This window comes from Macaca nemestrina, chromosome 13, assembly GCF_043159975.1.
Source record: "Macaca nemestrina isolate mMacNem1 chromosome 13, mMacNem.hap1, whole genome shotgun sequence".
Taxonomy (NCBI): Eukaryota; Metazoa; Chordata; class Mammalia; order Primates; family Cercopithecidae; genus Macaca; species Macaca nemestrina.
This window is the reverse complement of record NC_092137.1, coordinates 65,301,327-65,324,636: the sequence shown is the minus strand read 5'-3', so window position 1 is coordinate 65,324,636 and position 23,310 is coordinate 65,301,327. Positions and strand designations below refer to the sequence as shown.

The 23,310-nt window shown below is 45.7% G+C and overlaps 1 protein-coding gene across 1 annotated transcript in view; it reads right to left on the bottom strand.

The window, feature by feature from the left end:
• Positions 1-16,573: 16,573 nt before the first annotated feature.
• LOC105465157 (solute carrier family 1 member 4) overlaps positions 16,574-23,310 on the bottom strand; it is a 35,321-nt gene continuing 28,584 nt past the window's right edge. The window contains exons 6-8 of the mRNA XM_011713431.3: positions 22,154-22,348; positions 21,740-21,874; positions 16,574-19,512 (exon numbers count right to left, since the gene is read on the bottom strand). Coding sequence (XP_011711733.2) covers positions 19,278-19,512; positions 21,740-21,874; positions 22,154-22,348 — 565 coding nt within the window. The 3' untranslated portion in view covers positions 16,574-19,277. The remainder of the gene's footprint in view (positions 19,513-21,739; positions 21,875-22,153; positions 22,349-23,310) is intronic.

Here is a 23,310-nt window from a genome sequence, read left to right as displayed (position 1 = left end):
GAATCACTTGAACCCGGGAGGCAGAGGATGCAGTGAGCCAAGATTGCAACACTGCACTGCAGCCTGGGTGACAGAGTAAGACTCCATCTCAAAAAAAAAAAAAAAAAAAGAAAAAGATTATTCGCTAAAGATTATTCACTGCTTCTCAGCTTGATGACCTTGGACAAATTACTTAACTTTCAATTTCTCGTGTTTCAAATGAAATTGAGTTACATATTGAGTTTCCAGTGAAACTCAAATTTCATTTATGAAATGGCAATTATAACAGTGCCAACCTCACTGGATCATTCTGAGGATTAAATGGGATAATCTGCATAAACCACTGATATAGCTTAGATATTTGTCTCCACTCAAATCTCATGTTGAAATGTAATCCCCAATGGTGTAGGCGGGGACTGGTGGGAGGTGTGTGGATCATGGGGGCGGATCCCTCATGGCTTGGTGCTGTCTTCATGATAGCGAGTCCTTGCAAGATCTGGTCATTTAAAAGTGCGTGGCACCTCTCCCCACCCCACCCACCTTGCTCCTGCTTTCGTCATGTGAAGTGCCTGCTCTGCTTCACCGTCCACCATGAGTAAAACCTTCCTGAGGCCTCTCCAGAGCAGATACTGGGGCCATGCTTCCCGTACAGGCTGCAGCACTGTAAGCCAATTAAACCTCTTTTTTTTTTTTTTTTTTTGAGACTGAGTCTTACTCTGTTGCCAGGCTGGAGTGCTGTGGCATGATCTTGGCTCACTGCCCTGGTTCAAGCGATTCTCCTGCCTCAGCCTCCCAAGTAACTGGGATTACAGGCACATACCACCACGTCCAGCTAATTTTTGTAGGGACAGGGTTTCACCATGTTGGCCAGGATGGTCTCGATATCCTGACCTCGTGATCCACCCGCCTCGAACTCCCAAAGTGCTGGGATTACAGGTGTGAGCCACCGTGCCCAGCCGAAACCTCTTTTCTTTATAAATTACCCAGTCTTTCAGGTTTTTATAGGAATGCAAGAATGGCCTAATACAACCACTTAGCACAGTACATGGCACATGGTAAACCAAGCATGAAAACGATCTCTGAATACTACCAAGGAGTGATCTTCAAGATACAGTGTGAAGTGAAAAAAGCAAAGTAGGGCAAGTTGCAGTTGTTCACCCCTGTAATCCCAGCACTCTTGGAGGCTGAGGCAAAGATTGCTTGAGCCCAGGAGTTTGAGACCAGCCTGGGAAACAAAGTGAGACCCCCCATCTCTAAAAAATCAAAAAATTAGCCAGGCATGGTGGCAGGCACCTGTGGTCCCAGCTACTAGGGAGGCTAAGGTGGGAGGATCCCTTGAGCTTAGGAGGTTGAGGCTGCAGTGAGCCATGATCACGCCATTGTACTCCAGCCTGGACAACAGAGTGAGACCTTGTCTCAAAAAAACCCCACAAAAAACAAGGTAGAAAAAAGTATATAGAATGTGCAACTATATTTTTAAAAGATATAAAAACACACATACATATTTTAAAACAATAATGATGTATCAAGCTGTTTATAGCAATCATATTTTTGCCAGCAGAATTGTTACTCAGAATTGTTACTCAGTGATTGTTGAGTATTTATTGTGGTATGATAAAGCAGTACAATGTGTGACCTTATAATTCTGTCATTCTCAGAGTCAATGAATACCAGAATTCTCAGTGTGGGAGAAAGGGCATGTAGATGTAAGACAGAAGGGGTTAAGTAAAAATGCTGTTATCCTGATTTTAATATTATTATTATTAACTTTTTTCTTTACACCTGTAACAAAGCTGAAATTGTCCCGATTTTGAATAGGAACCATCAGTATGAATTCAGAATGTATTTCTTGACATTGTCCATGGAAAAGACCTAGAAACAGTGACCAACCCTGTAATAATGAGCACCCCTAGCCTCTAGACTGTGGTCTCACATGACCATTTCCCACTAAAAGGAACCAGGACTATTTGGAGAAATCACTGGGTCCAGGTCTTGGGCAGGAAACATCTGAGGTGAACCTGGAAGAACTTGTCATACCAAAGCACTCCGAAGCTTTCAATGAAAACTGAGGTCATGCTAAAAGGATTCGGGAGCTGACTTGACTGACCAAAGATGGGGTGATTTCAACATCAACATGGATAAAAACTGCAAGGGATTGGCCGGGCGCGGTGGCTCACGCCTGTAATCCCAGCACTTTGGGAGGCCGAGGCGGGCGGATCACAAGGTCAGGAGATCGAGACCATCCTGGATAACACTGTGAAAGCCCGTCTCTACTAAAAATGCAAAAAATTAGCCGGGCGAGGCGGCGGGCGCCTGTAGTCCCAGCTACTCGGGAGGCTGAGGCAGGAGAATGGCGTGAACCCGGGAGGCGGAGCTTGCAGTGAGCCGAGATCGCGCCACTGCACTCCAGCCTGGGCGACTAAGCGAGACTCTGTCTCAAAAAAAAAAAAAAACTGCAAGGGATTAAAACACATCAAATATATTTAAAGCTATGAGTTAATCATATTGCTAAAAAGAAATGTGTTTTTTTCTGTTGGAGGATGCTAGGAAAGTAACTCATTCTGAATACTGGTAAATAAAAAATTCAAGCGTTTATCTTATTCTTCTGTGTGAACTGTACCACTGGGGAACAAAATAGAAGATGAAGGGTGTTTTCTCTTTTAAGTATAAGGAGCTTGCTATATAAGGACCTGTGGAATTAGTCTCTCATCATTTGACAACCCTTAATGTAGTAAAGGCTCTAGCTATCATGCATGAATTGTTGTCGTCATAAAAAAAAAAAAAAAAAGAGAGACAAACAGACATGAGGAGCCTTCTGCTAGTGCACATCACTGCCCATGAAGTAGTCTTGCAAAAACATGGAACCCGAATCTAAATGAGCCTCTCTTTCCAACAACCAATTTATAGGAACTCAAAGGGGAGGACAGAGGAACACATTCAATGATGCCACCACAGAGTTGTAATCAGCCAAAACCAGATCATGGGAAACTCTCCAGGCCAAATGTCCTGCTGGACTCAAAAAATTAATTTCAATGAAAAAATTTTGAATGGGGTTGGGGGAACGTACAGACTAAGAGATAACATCAATCAGTTGCAGATCCTAATTCAAATAAACTCTTTAAAAGTTATCACTTTAGCTGAGTGCAGTGGCATGCATCTGTAATCCCAGCTACTTGGGAGGCTGAGACAGAAGGATCACTTGAACCCAAGAGTTGGAGACCAACCTGGGCAACATAGTGAGACCTTGTCTCTTAAAAAAAAAAGTATAACTTTATAAAGCAATTGGGAATTTGAACTTGGAGTAGATATTTGATTATATTAAATAATCACCATTGATGTTTTTGGTTAGGATAATGGAATTTTGAGGATTTTAAAGAAAGACCCCTTGACTGTTAAGAGATACACAGTGAAATATTTATGCATAAAATTATATGATATCTAGGATTTGCTTCAAAATAATGCAGGAGGAGGATTTGGATGGGTTTAGATGAAGTGGGATTCAGTAGTGGGTGATGAATACTGTACAAAATGTTCTTTATGCTATTTGCTTACTTTTACATTTTTAAATTTCTCTAATAAAGATTTTTAAAAAGGAAGAAAAAATTCTAGGGAGCAAATAAAATAAAGTTAAAGCTAGCAATTATTCCCTCTATTCCCAAACCCTCATCTCCAAGGCAGCCCATTAATGTAAAAACATCTAAAGGCTAGACTATTTGGTCAGTCAAGATTCCATTTTCAAATTCTTCCTTTATAGTAACATCCTATTAATTCCTTTTTTCTTTTTTCTTTTTTTTGAGATGGAGTCTTGCTGTGTCGCCAGGCTAAAGTGTAGTGGTGCGATCTCAGCTCACTGCAACCTTCTCCTCCTGGGTTCAAGCGATTCCCCTGCCTCAGCCTCCCAAGTAGCTGGGATTACAGGAATGTGCCACCACACCGGCTAATTTTTTGTATTTTTTTTAGAAGAGGCAGGGTTTCACCATGTTGGCCGAGATGGTCTTGATCTCCTGACCTCCTGATCTGCCCGCCTCGATCTCCCAAAGTGCTGGGATTACAGTCATGAGCCACCACGCCCGGCCTATCCTATTAATTCCTACAAAAATGAGATCGTCTGGGCCAGGCACTGTGGCTCATGCCTGTAATCCCAGCACTTTGGGAGGCTGAGGCAGGCGCATCACCTGAGGTCAGGAGTTCGAGACCAGCCTGGCCAACATGGTAAAACCCTGTCTCTACTTAAAATACAAAAAATTAGCTGGGCGTAGTGGTGTGCACCTGTAATCCCAGCTACTCAGGAGGCTGAGGCAGGAGAATCGCTTGAACCCAGGAGGCAGAGGTTTCAGTGAGCCAAGATTGCGCCATTGTACTCCAGACTGGGGGACAAGAGTGAGGCTTTGTCTCAAAAAGAAAAAAAAAAAAGGATAGTCTGGATTTAATTAATTATTCAGACAATTTAAAATGACCCCTTGAAACTAAATTCTAATTGTTTTGATTAGACTTTTTTTCTAAAATATCTTATATCATTCTGTGCCGTAGGAAATTGAGTTAGTTACATCTTAACTTTTTTTGTTCTTTTAATTTTACGACTCAGTCATTATTATGAAACCCCAGGCACTGTCGTGGCTGGACTCCAGCCTTGGGGGCTATTTAATTTTCTGGTGTTATTAGTGCTAATTCGAGAGCTTAGAGGCTTTTATTCTTTTCTAGCTGGCAATCATTCTGTTTCCTCCCATTTTGCTGCGGTCAGCATGTCTGCTTCCTCCCTTCCCATGGAATTGTAATCTGTTCTCAGCTCTCCCTGTACCCGTCTCACAGCCTAACAGGGTGCCTGTACAAGTAGGCACTCAATAACCGTTTCTTCAATTGAGTTAAACCCAGGAAGACTGGAAGTTTGCCAGAGGAAACAAACTAATTAAGCTTGTTAACTCATTAACCTTAATTTTAGACACATTCCTTAAGCTCCTGAGTGTAGTTTGAGAATTCATACCTGAGTTCCAAATGGTTGAGGTTGTCAGGGATCTTGGCTGCTGAATTAAGCGGGGTGTATGGCTCTATTATACATGAAAATGTGTCTTTGAAGGCACACATAATTGCTGCTTATTTGTACCACAGGAAGAATAAAAGTAGCAAATTGATAAGGAAGACCTGTTTCTACTTCTATAATGAAGACTATGTACCCCCCATACATGTACAACTATTATATATCAATTTAAAAGACAGTAGCCCTTGATTATCTTAAGTATAACCCCTACCTTCACTGTAGTATACCAGGACATAAAAGTATTGTCGAGGCCAGGTACAGTGGCCCACACCTGTAATCCTAGCACTTTGGGAGGCCGAGGTGAGGGACGTGAGTGCATCACCTGAGGTCAGGAGTTTTAGAGCAGCCTGGCCAACAATGGCAAACCCCGTCTATACTAAAAGTACAAAATCTAGCCAGGCATGGTGGTGCACACCTGTAATCTCAGCTACTTGGGAGGCTGAGGTAGGAGAATTGCTTGAATCTGGGAGGCAGAGGTTGCAGTGAGCCGAGACTGCGCCACTGTACTCCAGTCTGGGTGACAGCAAGACTCTATTCCAAAAAAAAAAAAAGGGGGATTGTCTATGAAATTCAAAGCTACTTGCTGAAATACAAGCACATTTTTATAAAAGAAGGCAACATATTTAAACTAAAACACAGAAACAGATAAATTGGGTGGAAGCAAAATTGACCCATAATCTTAATTTTATTGGTCTTTCTTACACATTTTAACTATGTTACAAAAACTACTGAAGTTGAACTATGAGATATATCTTAAGTGCATCCTTAGTAGGCAGTTAATTATTTCTCACTAAATAGAGTTTTGCTCAGGCACAAAACCTTGGAGTCATCCTGGGTTCCTCTGGGCCTCATCTCACATCTTGTCCATCTGTAAATCCTGTTAGCTCTACCTTCAAAATCCATCCAGAATCCAGCCATCTCCGTACTTCCACTGCTACGCCCCAATCCAAGTCATCACTCTCTTTTTATTAGCCTCTTATCTGATCTCCTGCTTCCATCACTGTTCTGTATCCAGTAGCTGGAGCAACTGTTTATAGGAAGACAGTCTCATCACGTCTCTTCCTGCTCAGTATCTTCCAGTGGCTCTTGTGATACCCAAGTCCTCATCATGCCCTCTGGCCCTTGCTACCTCTCAGGACTTATTCCTGCATGCTCCCCTCAGCCACTCTACCCGTCACATAAGCCTTCTTTCTGCTCTTTAAACACACAAGAAATATTTCTTGGCTGGGTGTGGTGGCTCATGCCTGTAATCCCAGCATTTTGGGAGGTTGAAGCAGGTGGATCACCTGAGGTTAGGAGTTCGAGACCAGCCTGGTCAACGTGGTGAAACCCCGTCTCTATTAAAAATACAAAAATTGGCTGGGCATGGTGGCTGGTGCCTGTAATCCCAGCTTCTCGGGAGGCTGAGGCAGGAGAATCGCTTGAACTCGGGAGGCAGAGGTTGCAGTGAGCCAAGATCGCACCATTGCACTCTAGCCTAGGTGACAAGAGCAAAACTCTGTCTCAAAAAAAAAAAAAAAAATTAAATAAATAAATAAATATTTCTTGTATGAATGGAATACAATGGTTGCTAAATGAATGAATTTTATAATAATTATAATCAATTACAGTTAGTACCAGCTATATGCTAGCCCCACCCAGAGAGATGCTTTTTTACCAACTAGTGTAAACCCGTGGTTCTCAGACTTTACCTAGTATCAGAATCATCTGCAGGGCTTGTTGAAACTCAGATGGCTGGGCCTTACCTCCAGAAAAATTTACATTTCTAACAGGTTTCTAGGTGATGCTGGTCCAGGCATACACTTTGGCTTAATGATTCTAGCCTGGAAGGCCAACTGGCCATTCTGAGGAGAAATTTGGCAGATTTTGGCCTGGTGTTCCTTTCTGCCTCTCTGGGTGAAAAGATTAATTGCAGATGCGTTTGGGGGGAAAAATTCTGGACTTCATTTTTTGATACTTAGCCACAGGGTGGCCCCCTAGCTCCAATAATTACTCCATAGCCCCCACTCCCACCCCATTAAAACACCTTTTGTTATTTGGAGAATTTCCAAGCCATTTCTCTCTCTCTTTTTTTTTCTTTTTCTTTTTCTTTTTCTTTTTTTTTTGTTTGAGGCAGAGTCTCACGCTGTTGCTCAGGCTGGAGTGCAGTGGTGCAATCTCAGCCTCGCTGCAACCTCCTCCTCCCGGGTTTAAGCGATTCTCGTGTCTTGGCCTCCCAAATTGCTGGGATTACAGGCGTGCACCACCATGACTGGCTAATTTTTTTTTTTTTTTTGGTATTTTTAGTAGAGACGGGGTTTGCCATGTTGGCCAGGCTGGTTTTGAACTCTTGACCTCAAGTGATCTGCCCCCCTCAGCCTCCCAAAGTGCTGGGATTACAGGCGTGAGCCACCGTGCCCAGGCGTGCTCTCTCTCTCTCTCTCTCTCTCTCTCTTTCTCTCTCTCTCTGTCTTTAAATGTAGCTCTAAGGCCACCAGTTTGTTATTCACAACAGGCCAGCCCTTTCATGCGTGGGATATGGTGGTGGTTTCCTCAGTGATGTAGGACTGCCTCTGTTAGAAGTGACTGTTGTCTGAGATAGAAATGGCACAGGAAAGTAGGTTTGTAAGTCGGAGATGACATGATATCAGAAAATGAAAGATTTCATTTTAGCCCCCAGGAAGGACCCACACACAGGACAAACATCCACTCTTTGCGGCCCATGGTGCTCTGCACAGGAGGGACTCCCCCTAAACCTCACCCGGAAGCTCCTCCAAACCTTTTGTCACTGTGGTGGAGAGGAGAGAACCTTTCCTCCAGCTTCCAGCTGCCCTTCATCTCACTCCCAGACAGATAAGAGGGCTGAGGACTGGTAGGAGTGAGTGACAAGGACAGAGGGCTGAGGGCTGTGGATGCCACCTTCCTGGGCTGTTACCCCTGGCCTGGTGTTGGTATCTGAAAAGGGGGAAGTGGGCTGGCAGTGACAGACCAAGTGGTGAGTGCAGGGGAATAGGCCTGATCTGCTACCCACAGTCCTCCCTCTCCTCCCCTCTACACCTGTCCACCTGCTTCTCTTTCTCTGTAGACTGAAACCCAATTCCAAGCGTTAACAGAGTCTGGAAAAGGCATCCAAGTAAAAAAATGCACAAGTTGAAAATAGCCTTCCACATTATAAGGGAGGTTCCACTCCCAGAAAATAATGACGACTATAAAATTCCAAATGGCACTTTGCCCACTAGCCACATTCGTCGATAACACAGTCTTAGCAGTTTCTCATGTTATTTACAGGTGAAGAGGCAGTAGATCTTTTTCCCCACTGAGGTCTCATTGAGGATATAGATAGGCTGCTTCAGGTACTACTGGTAATTTTATTTCAGTTTCATAAAATGTATTAGACCTACACTTCTTATCACAAATATCGTTAACCGTTAATTTCACTTCTCTGTTTTCCACTCATTTGAGAGAGAGAGAGAGAGGAGAAGGAGGGGTGGAATAAAATAACAAAGGCAGTGCAATAAAACACTAAAAATAGCTGTAAGACAAATATTGCTCAACAAAGTTGGTGGCAGCACAGAAACAGACCCACTGGCTGGTAGGCAGCAGCACCATGAGAGAGTTTGACGTATTCATTCATTCACAAAGCCTGCCTTTGTCATGTAATAGGCACTTAGGGGAATCCAGACCTTGTCTGGAATAGGGGGATGCGTCCTGCAAACAGAAGCAGTTCCAGACCCTGCAGGTTGGCTACCCAAAGCCCAGCTAATTCCCATCAGGTGTACCTTCCTGAGCTACACAGACTGAAAACCACAAACTGCTTTTTCAGACTTCCTCGCAGGTCTGCCGAGCAGAGCACCTGTGTGAAACTCAGAAGTTGCAGCTGGGAAGGTGGGCATGGGCCGTGTGGGGTAGAGCTTGCTGGGAGATCTGATTGGGGTAGCTCTGAGGGAGGCTTCACTGCCCGGTTCCTAATGTCACAGGTGTGGGCAAGCAGCTGCCGCAGAAACTCAGAACTCTTTAACTGCATTGTTCCCGGCTACTAGCCACCCACCTGTTTCCCTATCCCTCCCAGAAATTCTGTACATTCCTTAATTCTTCCCTGTAGTCAATGCTTTTCTGCTTTGTTGTCTGTACTTGGAACACTAACCAAGAAAGTACTGTAACCAGATCGGAGATACTCAGCATGGGCTTGAGGAAGATGTGTTTTGACATCATTTTCTCCAAATCTCTTGAGGTTTGTGACAGGTCTTCTTCTGCTACACTTTCTTCTAGTTCCTGTTCACAGTTTTGACCTCTTCCTCCATTCACTCTGATGTTTAGCTGATTTTTACTGTCTGTTCCATCATCCACTTTTCCAAGGTGTTCATTTTGAGATCCAGCCTGACACTTCCTTCGCACTTTTGCGGCACCTCTAGCATTGCCACTTGCTTGGGTTTTGACAGCTGGTAGCAAGAGCAAACAAATGCCATGGGGAAGAAAATGTGTCAATTTGCATGGCTTCAAATGCAGGAACAAAACAGAAGTGCACACCGACCCGGAGCTTATAGTACGGAGTGCCATGAGAGCTTGCACTGGCCAAAAGCATGCAAGAATACTCACTGTAGGTGATGCATGTTGTAAACATCTGCGTGAACTTTGTTCTTCAGTGCTGCAATTTCTGATGTGAACAGCACCATCAGCTTTACACAGAACAATACTCAATGTGGTATATGTACTTTTGTTGTGCAAAAGAGCAGATGGCAGGAAGTTTGAATTTAGGGAAGTTGAAAGTCACCTGGAGATACTTCATGTAAATAGCACTAACTAGGAAGAGAAAGCACCTGTGCTAAGAAAAGGACGTGAAGCGGCCAGTCCAGGGTTTGCAGCCTTGGTTGTGTGTTATTATAGAATTGCCTGGGCTCTCTTAAAAAATATTTATTTATTTATTTATTCGGAGACGGAGTCTCTCTGTTGCCCAGGCTGGAGTGCAATGGCGCAATCTCGGCTCACTGCAACCTCCGCCTCCAGGGTTCAAGCGATTCTCCTACCTCAGCCTCCCGAGTAGCTGGGATTACAGGCACGTGCCACCATGCCTGGCTAATTTTTTTTTTTGTATCTTTGGTAGAGATGAGGCTTCACCATGTTGGCCAGGCTGGTCTTGAACTCCTGACCTCAGATGATCCGCCCGCCTCAGCCTCAAAGTGCTGGGATTACAGGCGTGAGCCACTGCACCCGACCTGGGCTCTTTTTCTTTTAAAATGCCAATATATGGCAGAAAAACAAAAATAAAGAGGAAAGTGGGGAGAAGGCCAGGGAAGTTTGGAGGACCCCAGGGTTCCACCCACCTTACTGACTCTAGTGGTGTATTGGCTTTTTTTTTTTTTTTAAGGCAAGGTCTCACTCTGTTTCCTAGGCTGAAGTGCAGCAGCATGAATATCGGTCACTGCAGCCTTAACCTCCTGGATTCAAATGATCATCCCACCTCAGCCTTCCGAGTAGCTGAGACCACAGGCATGTGCTACTACACCTGGCTAATTTTAAAAATTTTTTGTAGCGACAGAGTCTCACTATGTTACCCAGGCTAGTTTTGAATGCCTGGGCTCAAGTGATTCTACTGCCTTGGCCTCCCAAAGTGCTGGGATTACAGGAGTGAGCCACCATACCAGGCCACTTTCCCCTTTATAAAAATTTGAAAAGAAAAGAAAATCCCAGTATTCAGGCACAAACCCAAACCAGTCTAATCGGAATCTTTGTGGGTGGAGTGCTGGTGTTTTTTTTTTTTTTTTTTTGTTTGTTTGTTTGTTTTTAGCGTGAGTGAATCTAATGAGCCTTCAACATTGAGAACCAGTGGATAGGGTTTCTACTCTGCCCTATTTATCCTTGTGAATGTGGCTTTTCTTCCTCTCTCCACAGGCATTGTCTGAGGCTTTCAGATAACCTCATAGGTTTTTGTAGTAAGTAACATTTGTGGCTGGAGGCCAGCTTCCCATTCAAATACTGTCTCTCCTTAAAGAATTCTTGATTCTTGGCCAGGCTTGGTGGCTCATGCCTGTAATCCCTGTACTTTGGGAGGCCAAGGCAGGAGTATCATGAGGTCAGGAGTTTGAGACCAGCCTGGCCAATATGGTGAAATCTTGTCTCTACTAAAAATAGAAAAATTAGCTGGGCATGGTGGTGCACGCCTGTTGTCCCAGCTACTCAGGAGGCTGAGGCAAGAGAATCGCTTGAACCTGGGAAGTGGAGGTTACAGTGAACCGAGATTGAACCACTGCACTCCAGCCTGGGCAACAGAGCGAGACTCCATCTCAAAAAAAAAAAAAAAAAAAAAAAAGAATTCTTGATTCTTAATGGAACCACAGGTAGCAGCAAGGTGAAACATGGAAATGATGATTCTGTAATTGTCCATGTTACAACAATCAGAGTGTGAATTGCACTGCAGTTTTTTTTGTTTTTTGCTTTTGAGACATTGTATTGCAAGACACCAGTAGAGGCACTTTTATTTATGTATTTATGTATTTATTTATGTATTTATTTATTTATTTCCTGAGACAGAGTCTCGTTCTATTGCCCAGGCTGGAGTACAGTGGTGTGATCTTGGCTCACTGCAACCTCCGCCTCCTGGGTTCAAGCAATTCTCCTGTCTCAGCCTCCTGAGTAGCTGGGACTATAGGTGTGCACAACACCACACCCGGCTAATTTTTGTGTTTTTTGTAGAGACGGGGTTTCACTATGTTGGTCAGGCTGGTCTTGAACTTCTGACCTCAGGTGATCCACCTGCCTCGGCCTCCCAAAGTGCTGGGATTACAGGCATCAGCCACCATGCCTGGCCCTGCATTTCAGTTTTGTTTGTGGAAATATCACCTCCTTGGCCAACAGGGTATAAACAAGAGCAGATTTCGCCTCAAATGAGGTCATCCATGGCCACTGTAGTTAGAGGCTTTTGGGGAATTACCTAGAATGGAGTTTTCCAGAAAAGACCATGAACCTGGGTGCCCACAGATGCTGAGGGTACTAGGTCTGTGATTCTCAAACACCACATGCCCAAGTATTTGCCAGGAGCTTGTTAAATGCAGAATTCCTAGGCTGCCCACACTGCTGCTGACCTGGCAGTTCTCAGCCTTGGCTGAAACCCCTGGGCAGCTTTGAAAACACTGGTGCTTGGGTCTCACCCCCAGAAATTTTGATTATTTGCTTTGGGGTATGGCCTGGGCATGGGATTTTTCAGGGTTCCCAGAGTAGTCTAATATGCATCCAGGTTGGGAACCACAGGCAAGAAAAATGCCATGGTGGACTGTTATTCCTGTTCTGCTGTCCCTCTTGGAAAGTCTTCCTTTTCAATTTTCCTTAACGTTCTATAGGCAGTGGAGCAGAAAAGACTTAGAACTCAGGGACCATCTAGTCCAACCCTGCAGTTCACAGATGAGGAAAATGAGGCCAGGAAGCGGAAGTGGCCGGCCCAAGGACACACGGCTACTACCGAGTCAGCCCCGGAGCACAGCTGGCTCACTCTCTCATGGTCCTGTTCCCATCATGCGGCCTGCTACGGAACACAGGGAATTTTGTCTGAAGGAAAACACTACAAAACATTAGAAATAAGGAATGATAACGATTCAGTCCTCTAAAGATTTTTAAACTTCTCCATCCATTTGTCACTTCATACTATCTTCTATATTTATAAAGTGGTGCTGGGTACCCAGGTGCAATGACTCATGTTCCCAGCAGGCCATAGATTTACTAAAAATGAGTGTGCTCTTGTCCTTGACTCTCACTCTTAGGGACAGACTGGATTTGGGTTTTGATAGAAGGGTCGAGCTTCCAGGGAAGTATTTTAGCAGTTGATGGTTGCTTTCTTTCTTAAATCTCCATGGATATGTATACATCAGGTATCTTGTATGTATCAGGCTAATGCTTTTCAGTGTGCTTTAGTGACGTGGAAATGGGTGAGATCAGGGATTCCTGGACAAGTGTCTCCTCAGCTAGCACTTTATTGAGGAAGAGGCCCTGCTATGCCCACTTTCTCTGTGTGTAGGGGCGTGGGGGGTGGGGGTAGGTTCTGCTAATGGGGGCTGCTCCCCTGGGGAGCCCTACAAGCCCAGCTTATCCTAGGGCTCAGCAAAGACTTGCCAGAGTTTCAGTACCTCATTTTGTTGCAGACCAAAAATTGATAATAGGAAAATCATCCATGTGTCCCTGCTGTGAGCGTCAAGCCACCTGTTCACGTCATCCCAGTATCCTGGGGACATTTTTCTGATTTAAAAGTAAATGAAAATATTTTTGTGGGGCTGGAGCAGTGGCTCACGCCTGTAATCCCAGCACTTTGGGAGGCTGAGGCGGGACAATCGCTTAAGCCCAGAAGGTGGAGGCTACAGTGAGCTGTGATCATGCTACTGCACTCCAGCCTGGGCGACAGAGCGACACCTTGTTTCAAAAAATAATAATAATAATAATAAAGAAAATTTTGTGGACCCCTAAAAGCATTGTGGGCCTCAGGCTCTGCGAGTCCTGTGCCTTATGGGCAAGTCGGCCCTGACAGGGGTGGAGGGAAACACCCAGGCTTGGCCTCTGTGGCTCATGCTGCTCATATGCTGGGGCACTGCCCATGGGCCATACAGAAACAGGCAATGGGCTGGCTTTGGCCTGTGAGCCATAGTTTGCTGACCGTTGCTCTAGATGACCAAGGTGCAGTTAGCTGAGGGGATTTCTGATGGGTCACAGGACAGCTGAGAAAAAACATGGTCATCCAAAGTGACTGGTAACCGCTACCGGGTCTTCCATTGGGCCCTAATTACCACCCACCTCCTACACCCCTGGTGTTTTCTTCTCACTTTGTGAAAAGTAAAAGCGTACACTTATTAAACATAAATGGCCTGTAATCCTAGCACTTTGGGAGGCCGAGGCAGGCAGATCACTTGAGGTTAGGAGTTCAAGACCAGCCCTGGCCAACATGGTGAAACCCCGTCTATACTAAAAAAATACAAAAAATTAGCCGAGTGTGGTGGAGCAAGCCTGTAATCCCAGCTCCTTGGGAGGCTGAGCAGGGAGAATTACTTGAACCCGAGAGGCGGAGGTTGCATTGAACCGAGATGGCACCTTTGTACACCAGCCTGGGTGAGAGAGCAAGACTCCATCCCCAAAAAGACAAAACCACATAAGTGTATAACCTAATGAATTATCACAAAGCAAACATCTATCCAGATCAAGAAATAGAGCATTCCTAGCACTTCACAGGCCCCTCTCCCCGCACCTGAAGGAAACTACGAAACTGACTTCTCCCCTGTACATCAGTTTGTTGGGTTTATAACACTGTGCTTTTTGGCATCTGGGCTCTTTCAGGCCTGACCATTGTTGTACTGCGTTTCTGGAAGGACTGAATGGAGTGGGCTACCACTCACAAGATCTCAGGGCCATGCTTTTGTCACGAGATTGGTCCTCTTAAAGGTGCTTGGTTGGAGGTGAGGAAGGTCTGTGAGCAATCCAGCTAGCCAACCCAGGGTGCTCTGAGGACTAGAGAGAGAAAGGGTTCATTAATACTACAAAGCGCGTAGCCACAAACACAGATGCTTTGTTAGAGGAACACCACAAATGGAAAAATCATGACTAATGAAGCTGATTAAGGAAGTTCCTCTAGACTGCAGCCCTATTGCTTTGAAACTGATTAGACCATAACTATTAAAAGGGAAACAATTTATAGGGAAGACAGATTCAACATGCTTTATGTTTGAGTTGAGAGTCAAAGCTTTTAACTGCAACTCACCCGCACAGTTCAGGGCTGTCACATTATAGCCATGAAGGCTACCTACTGCACAACTCCTGCAAGCTCCATTCGCACAGAATAGATGAATGGTGGTGGAACTGCATGCTGAGGCAGCCCTGCCAATGTAAACAGAATCAGTTTCCTAGATCCAGACCACACTTTAACTTACAATGTTGAACTTCATCAGTTACACATGTTTGGGTAAAAGGCCTTTTTTTTTTTTTTTTTTTTTTTTTTTTTGAGACCTCTGCCTCCCGGGTTCCAGCGATTCTCCTCCCAAGTAGCTGGGATTACAGGCACGCACCACCCCACCTGGCTACATTTTTGTATTTTTAGTAAAGATGGGGTTTAATCATGTTGGCCAGGCTGCTCTCAAACTCTTGACCTCAAGTGAGCCTCCCACCTTGGCCTCCCAAAGTGCTGGGATTATAGATGTGAGCCAATGTGCCCAGCTAAGGCTCTTCTTTTTTTAAGAAAACACTTTTTAAAAAGAATATGTATTTTTTGAAACAGACTCTCACTCTGTCACCCAGTCTAGACTGCAGTGGCATGATCATGGGCTTGCTGCAGCTTTGACCTCCAGGTTCAAGTGATCCTCCTACCCCAGCCTGTGGAATAGCTGGGACTATAGGCGTGCAGCTAATTTTTAAAATTTTTATAGTGACAGGGTCTTGTTTTGCTTCCCAGGCTGGTCTCAAACTCTTGGCCTCAATCAGTCCTCCTGCCTTGGCCTCCCAAAGTGCTGGGATGACAGGTGTGAGCCACTGCACTCGGTCTCCCCATTTTAAATATGAGACTGTGGCATGGAGAGGTTATCATGCCCAGGGTCGTGCAGCAAGCAAACAGCAGAGCTGGGAGTGGAACCCAGACAGCCTGTGGTCCTGCCTGCTACATTGTCTGTGCTATTCAGACACGATTTACAGTTCCTGTGAGCAGGTTCAAGTGGCTCATCAGATCAGCACTCCTTCTGATCCCCAGGGAAGAGATGGTTTGAGAGTGTAGATTTGCTCATCTTGGTTTGGTTACATCAGAAAACTGACTCACCAAGTACTAATCCCAACCTCCAAACACTCTTCACAACAGAGAATCAAGGCAACCACATTTCAGGGTAAGAATCCAAATTGTTACTCCTAACAGGCCCCATCAGGCCCCTGATTGGTGTGAACTCCTCATCCTTTGGGGCTTGCCCAGAAATGAAAACTGGTTCCTGTATTATATGAAGAGCTGGAAATGTTCAGGTCAGAGAGGGGATCTGTTTCTTCAGAGGCTTCCACTCTGTTTGCAGGATAATCCTATTATAAGAGGTGTCTAGATTCCCTAATGTTGCTGGAATGTGGTGTCATTGAAAACAAGATTATATAAAAGCATGGGCTAGGTGTGGTGGTGCCATAGTAGAGGCATGGGCAACTGCTCTCTTTCAAGGACTTTCCCAGAATCCTAGGGCCTGGGGCAAATTCTTCCTGTTGTTCCTACTTGATGCTTGCCTTACAGCAGTTGCTTAGTTAAGGCTTGTTGACCTAGTTGTTCTGACAAGACATAACTTTATGGAAGTATGTAGCAAAACCACACACTTTTTGCAAGAGCCCTGCTGGTGTGGTCTGGGAAGCCCCTGAGCAGCTTGACACTTCCCAGTTGCAATCTGGTGGCCGCAGAAGGATCAGCGACAGCAGCTCCAGCAGTAGCGCTGCCCCCTGAGCATGCCTGCCCTGCCTCAGGGGCTCGTGCCTGATGAAAGGAGCAAGGAAAACAAATCCCTTTAGTCACCCAAAGCCCATCTCCTAGAAGAGCAACAGCTCCTCCATCAGCAAGTGCCGCTTCAACACACGAGAAGGGAATAAAGGAACTGCAGATTCTGGTGGAAACACTGTATTCATTTCTGAGGACTGTGCTATGTTTTAAGGCAATTGTCACACATACAAAACAGTCAGATAAACAGTATCTGAACAGATTTATGACAACATGTTAGAAAGAGAACAGCAGGGGAAATGTTTTCGGACAAGGAGATGTGAGATTTTCCCCAGTCAGGTAACCCTTGGTCTACCGACTCTGTGGACTGAAAACCAGGACGATACAAGGCACATTCTCTCTTCTCGCTTCCAAGGGGAACGGCCACCTGCACACTCCTCGAAAGCACCCTTCTCCAGACTGAGACACGCTTCTTACTGCAGGGCCAGGCCACGACACAGGATGGTCAGCCAGTGAGTCCTAAGTCCAGCTCTAATTTCACGCTTTATGGCTTTGTGAAATTCATCTTTAGAAATGGGAAAATCAAGATACCAAAGACGTTCAACTTGTAGTTAATAGTTAAGTTCACCTCTATCCAAACACAAACTTGCTTGGCTTGGAGCTAAAACTATATATACACATACACATATATACAACACATACACATAACACACATATGTGTGTATAGATATACGTGTGTGTGTGTGTGTATATATATATATATATGAAAGAAGAAAAAAGATTTACTGAAGCCTGAAAAATAGTGAGTGTTCATTTGCCATTTGGAATCAAACAATGTGATTGTTTCCCTTGAAAACAGAAGAGTATCAGCAACATGCTCTACCCAGCGGAGAAAAGTTTCCAGTTTCCTCTGCATGGTTCCTGGTCCCTCCTGGCTTCACAGGAGACTGGAATGGCTTAGCTGGTTTAAAGAGAGCTGGGTTTTCCCCCTGGCTGGGTCAACTCTGTGTCCCATGGCTCTTCTTCACCCCTTCTGCTCAGGCTCATGTCCCCAATTTTAAGAAGGGGGTGTGGCTCGATGGTCTCCATTCCATCTGCCCATTCTCATCTCAATGGTACACACATCCATAAGCGTGTGCCCCTGCTGTAGGGCCCAGGTGACACATAGCAACAGGGAAAACAAGGGAATGAAGGAGGCTGAACACTGGGGAGCGTTAATGGCCTGTTACAGGGTGGCAGAAACAGTGCCTGGGTCTGGGGTTCACAGCAAAATCAGGTGCCCAGAACTGTGGTGGAAGGTGGGGTCGCTAGTTCATGAAAACTTGAAGGACATTAGGAAGAGGCTGTGTCTGATGCTATCAAGTAACTACACATAGAACGAGGGCATGATAAAAGTCCTAACGCACATAGAGAACAAAGCCCTGCTCAGAAACGCTATCCTGACCAGCAGAAGGACTCCATGGAGAAAGCTGTCCCTTACATAAAAAAGAAGAGCATACTGGGTTAGCACTTGATATCCAAGACGTGAAATGGTCGTCTTCACAGATTAACAGTTTGCCTCACCAAATCCCTCTGAGGTAGGTAAGAGGCAGGTGACATTAGCCCCATTTTACAAATGGGGTAAAGTGAGGCCCCAGGACCTGTTACATCACGACTATGCGTCAACAGCCACAAACAGCAGGCTCTCAGATCTTCCCCCTCACTTAGCTTAGAACCGCGTCAGCAGATAATTGGAAAAACAGGGACCATTTTGCTGATAATATTAAACTTGGATGTACTGGCAAGAAAGGGATCTATATTTTGAAGTCAGCCAAAGCCAGGGGACCTGGGAACCTGCAAATGGGGGTACCCCACTCCAATTAGTACATGGTTTTCTCTGGGGTGGTGGTCGTTTTGTATTTGCTGCAGCGCAGCATTTTACAGAGTGTCCAGTTGAATTCAAATAATAGATGAGAAATCAACAAGCATCCTGAATGTGATGACTACATCACACCTCCCCAGTGAAGGAGGCCCCTCTCTGGCCTGTTGCCAAATCAGAGTGAATGGAGAAAAAGCTACAGTGTTGTCAGAGGCCCAGGCCTCCAGAAGGAAGCAGAAAAGTGCCCCAGGGCTGGGATGAGAACTGGGACAATTGTGTGTGAAACCTGTCCTGTCCTGATTAGATTAGAGAAAGCTGTGCCCCTCTTCGCCCCCTCTCCTTTTTCCTTTGACCTCAGAATCTAAGTTGTTTACCTAAGGCTGTGGACCAGAGACGCCCACAGTGCTAACACCCACCTGGAGTATTTCTAACTTGACATTGTGGAGCACCTGCAGTCTCCCAGAACCCAGGGATCAGAAGCTACCCACACCTCGCTATAGCACAGACTCTTTAAACACCTGAGTCCCAGCTCAGCAAAGTCCAGCCATGGCTAAGAATTTGAGCATTTTTTCAATGACTACAACTCGAGGCAATGCAACAGATGACCATAAACTCCCTTGGTTTGCTCAGAAAACATCTGATGCAGAGCTGACCGGGGACAGTGAAATACATCTACATTTTTCCCAGGCATAACCACAGGACCCTGTGAGTCCATGATTTCTTGAGCCTGGCAGCTCAAGGGGTTGTTTCCAAACAGATCCCTGGTGTACACACAGTTGCACCTGGACGTGGATCAAGCCGAATGTCAGAGTGTCCTTGTCCTTGGTAACCAGTTCCAGCTGGGGAGCCCAATGCCAGTGCTGAGAGGTAAGCCTCAGGCCAGCAACTGGGCCAAAGCATTGCTTGGGAGAGTAAAAGTTGGCAAGGGCAGTGCCCTGTGTCCATGACTGGTAGCTGGGTGAACAGGGTGGGACATCACTGCTGGCAGGCAAGCCCAAAGCCCAGCCCCATCACAGAACCGACTCCTTGGATTCCAGTTCTGGGGCATTGGCCACGGGGCCAGCGGGGTTCTGGTGTGTCACCAGGGGCGACGTCTCCTCCTCAGACTTGCAGTTGGGGATGGCTTCCACTTTCACCTCAGTCAGTTCCTGCTCGCCCTTCTTCGTGGCCTTCTGATTCAGGTGGTGGAGAATGCCTGCACCCAGGGCATCCCCTTCCACATTCACCACCGTGGTGGTCCGGTCCCTGGCGGGAAAAGAAGAGGCAGCTATTACATCTACTGCTAGGGGATCGGGTCCTGTCACAGGCAGCCTGGATGCCGAGGGAAAGTCATGATTGTGAGCGGCCCTGTTGCTTCCTGGAGAGCATGCTTCTAAGGCATAGGCTTTACCTTGTTCTAAACTGATTTTCTTTAAACAGTTTTTATTTTTATAGAAAGAATAAAAAAGAGCATAAAGAAGCAAACAAGCCACTCACCCCTAGTCCACAACTGAGTGAATCTGTGTGCACATTTTAATCTATTTCCTTCCGGTCACCTTTCTATACACGTATTTTATATGTATTAGATACCATCATTAAAAATCACACATAAGCCAGATACAGTTGCTCATGCCTGTAATCCCAGCAATTTGGGAGGCTGAGGTGGGAGGACTGTTTAAGGCCAGGAGTTTGAGACCAGCCTGGGCAACATAGTGAGATCCTGTCTCTACAAAAAATAAACAAATTAGCTGGGCATGGTAGTGTGTGCCTGTAATCCTAGCTACTCAGGAGGCTGAGGTGGGGGGATTGCTTGAGTCCAGGAGTTCAAAGCTTCAGTGAGCTATGATGACACCATCGCACTCAGCCTGGACTACACAGTAAGACCGTTTATAAGTAAACAAATAAACAAACATATTGGGATAATAGTGTAGATACAGTTTTGTGTCTAGCTTTTCTTCCACTGAATAATACACTGTGGGAGCTTCCCTTCTTTTTCTCATGTCAACGCTGCTTTACTGTGGATGTTAATCTTCATATGTGTTCCGCTCCCGTCGGCAAATATAAATACTACCTCAGAGAAAATATCACTGTCCTTTTCAGAAGCTAGCTTGTTGTGCTATAGATTAACCAATACCATTCCCCTGTCCCTGGAGCTCAGAGGAAGTATTGTGAACATTTTGAAGAGAGGGGAAAATGTGATCTTCCCTGAGGGCACTGGGGAGCTGACTCCCCGCAGAGTGTGGTCCTGCTGTCTGCAGAATCAGAGGGGATGGGGTGGCTGGCGGGCTGTGTGACTTCAGGTCTCTGCTGGGCAGCTGGCCTGGTGCCCTATTTCCCTGTTCCTGGCCAAGCACCTCTTGGATGCCTCTTCTCCATGCACAGGAGGTGGCTGGGTGAGGAAGGAGAGGGGGCTTCTGTCAGCTCTGGTCCTGTCCAGCTGGCCAGCTCAGGCACAAAGTTCCCTCTGATGAGGTGTCTGGGCAATGCAGGTCTCTTTTGCAGATTTCACCCTCATTGCCCTGAGAAGCTCCTTCAAGTTGGAAAAACTACCATTCCCCACTACAGCAGGCCAGTCCACGAGCCCAGTGCCAGGCCCTGCCTGTGACGAACCTCTGGAGTGTCTCTCCTTGCTGACATGAATTGAATGTTTTACCACATGCTCATTATTCTGTGTGCTGTTCCTGTGCTAACTCGCTCAATCTTCCCCACAACCCTGGTGTGGCTGCTATGATCATTCCCATTTTACAGATGAGCAGACCAAAGCATACACAGTGGACATTACACAACTATAGATAGCAAAGCTGGGATTTCAGTCCAGGCACCTGGGCTCCAGGGCTCTTTTTCTTACCCACAGGCTCTTCTGTCTCAACTTTAGTACCTCAGCCAACCTTCCCTATAAAACAGATACTGTTCATGCCTGCAAAAGGTATCACGTGACTCAAGGAATCCACGCACAGAAACTGTTTTGTGTCTTCACAGCGGCCCCAGAGATGTGGTCTGGATCACACCTTCGTCCCTGCCTCCTCCTCTGCTGAGCCCGAGCCCGAGCCCAGGTCACTCACATCGGCATGGTTCATCCTCTCTCCCCTCACAGAAATAGCTCCTTGGAATTTTCCTGGCCAGGGACAATCATTCCCAAAGGATCACTGCTCCATCGACTTATTACTCCAATGCAGTCAACAACTCCGTAGACCCTCGTGTCCCCTGGGCCTGTACTGAGGGCCTCAGCTGTGGACCCCTACTTTACTGGATGCTATAAGCAAGTTCTTGGTAATGACATCTCATGGTCATTCCTGGATGTTCACGGGCATGTGACTCTCATATTGTTTAATTTTTCCTAGCTCTAAATCTTGCTGTGCCAGCTCCACTGCAGGCTCCTTCAGAAGGCTGGAGTGTATCTGAAGTTTCTCTGCATGCCCCAGGCCCAGCAGTGTCAAGCTCCCAGAGAACTCAGTGCAGACTCGTTTTGGTGTTCTTGGGACTTGTTACTTACACAATCCAGTCCACAGCCAGGATCAGAGACAGGTCATGAGTAGGCAGCCCAATGGCCTCCAGGATAATGGCAATGGTGAGGACCCCTCCAGCTGGCACACCTGCTGCTCCAACACTGGACGCTGTGGCGGTCACTCTAAGGGACAGCAGAGCAGGGCCAGCCATTAACATAGAGCATGGAGTGGACACAGAGAAATGCAGACCATGCAGCTGCAATGTGACTGGAAACTAAAAACCATCCCACCATAGGCGCTGCTGGCTATGCCCTTAAGAGTCAACATACGCTCTTCAAGTAACGAATCCCCACTGTCCTCATTTTACTAGCGAGACACCAAGTCGTGGTGAGATTGGTTTTTCAAAGGAAATCACAAGAAAAACCTTCAGTTTTGGACCAGGGAAAGAATGAGGAACTTACAGAATGGTGAAAATCTGTCCTGCGTTGAGCTCTACGTTGTTGAGTTGTGCAATGAACACCGCGGCCACACACTGGAAGATGGCTGCTCCGTCCATGTTGACGGTGGCCCCGATGGGGAGAATAAACCGGCTGATCCTCTTGTCCACACCATTGTTCTCTTCAATGCACTTCATCATCGAGGGAAGGGTCGCTGAGCTAGAAATGGGAAAAACAAACCACCAGACATGACAACAGTCCCAGGCAGGCTAACATGTGTCTTGTCTCAGGCCCCAGAACAGAACAATTAGCACCATCTTCGTTTCTGGCTTTCTTCTCATGAAATAAGGGAAAAAACAGAATCACTTTAAAACTTCTGTCACAACACGAGGCTTTGGCAACTCCCGAAATACTTAAAATATGACTGCCTTCATTTACCTGTTCTATTATTTACTTGGATTCACGTGTTCCAAGTTTCTTAAGTGCATATTGCTTCCTGGTGTAAAACATTCCCAAGAGAACAAACAACTATTTACATGTGCACCTCCTCTCTTGAGTGCTCCCCTCCCAAAAGTAAATGGTAAACTATCATTTTTTTTTTTCTTTTAGGCCAAAAACCAGAAATGGCTCGGCGAGTTTGGAAAGAATAACTAAGTAGATAACCATAAGAACAGCACCTGCTCCCTCTAGCTGGCTCTGCAGGCTCTGCAGAGGTTAGTTGGTGCAGCTGAGAAAGAGGTTTTTTGTCTAGGCCAGAGGAACTTCCTTCCCTAATTTTTTTTTTTTTTTTTTTTACTCCCACTTCCTTGTTATATAAATAGCCATCCAGATTGGGAGGAAATGAGCAGTAGAGGCAAAACTAAATGTGTGTATGAAACGACGTGCTGCCATCCTTTGAAAATTTTTACATATGTGGAAAACCCAGTGTGTTTTTTTTGAAGGTTTTCCAGTGAATGACAGGATGCATCTCTTGTGCTAAATTAGATAATCCCACACTATTGTGGTCTCCTAGAGGGCTGAGCATACATCCCTCACCACAGTGCCTCAAGACTCGTTTTCTAATTCATACATCCAGAAAGGGAGAATTGGGCAGGAACCATTCTAGAAACTTCCCTGCAATGCATTTTGAGTTAGGTGGGCTGCCTTCTTTTACTGAGGCAAAGGTCTTCCTAATTAGGGTG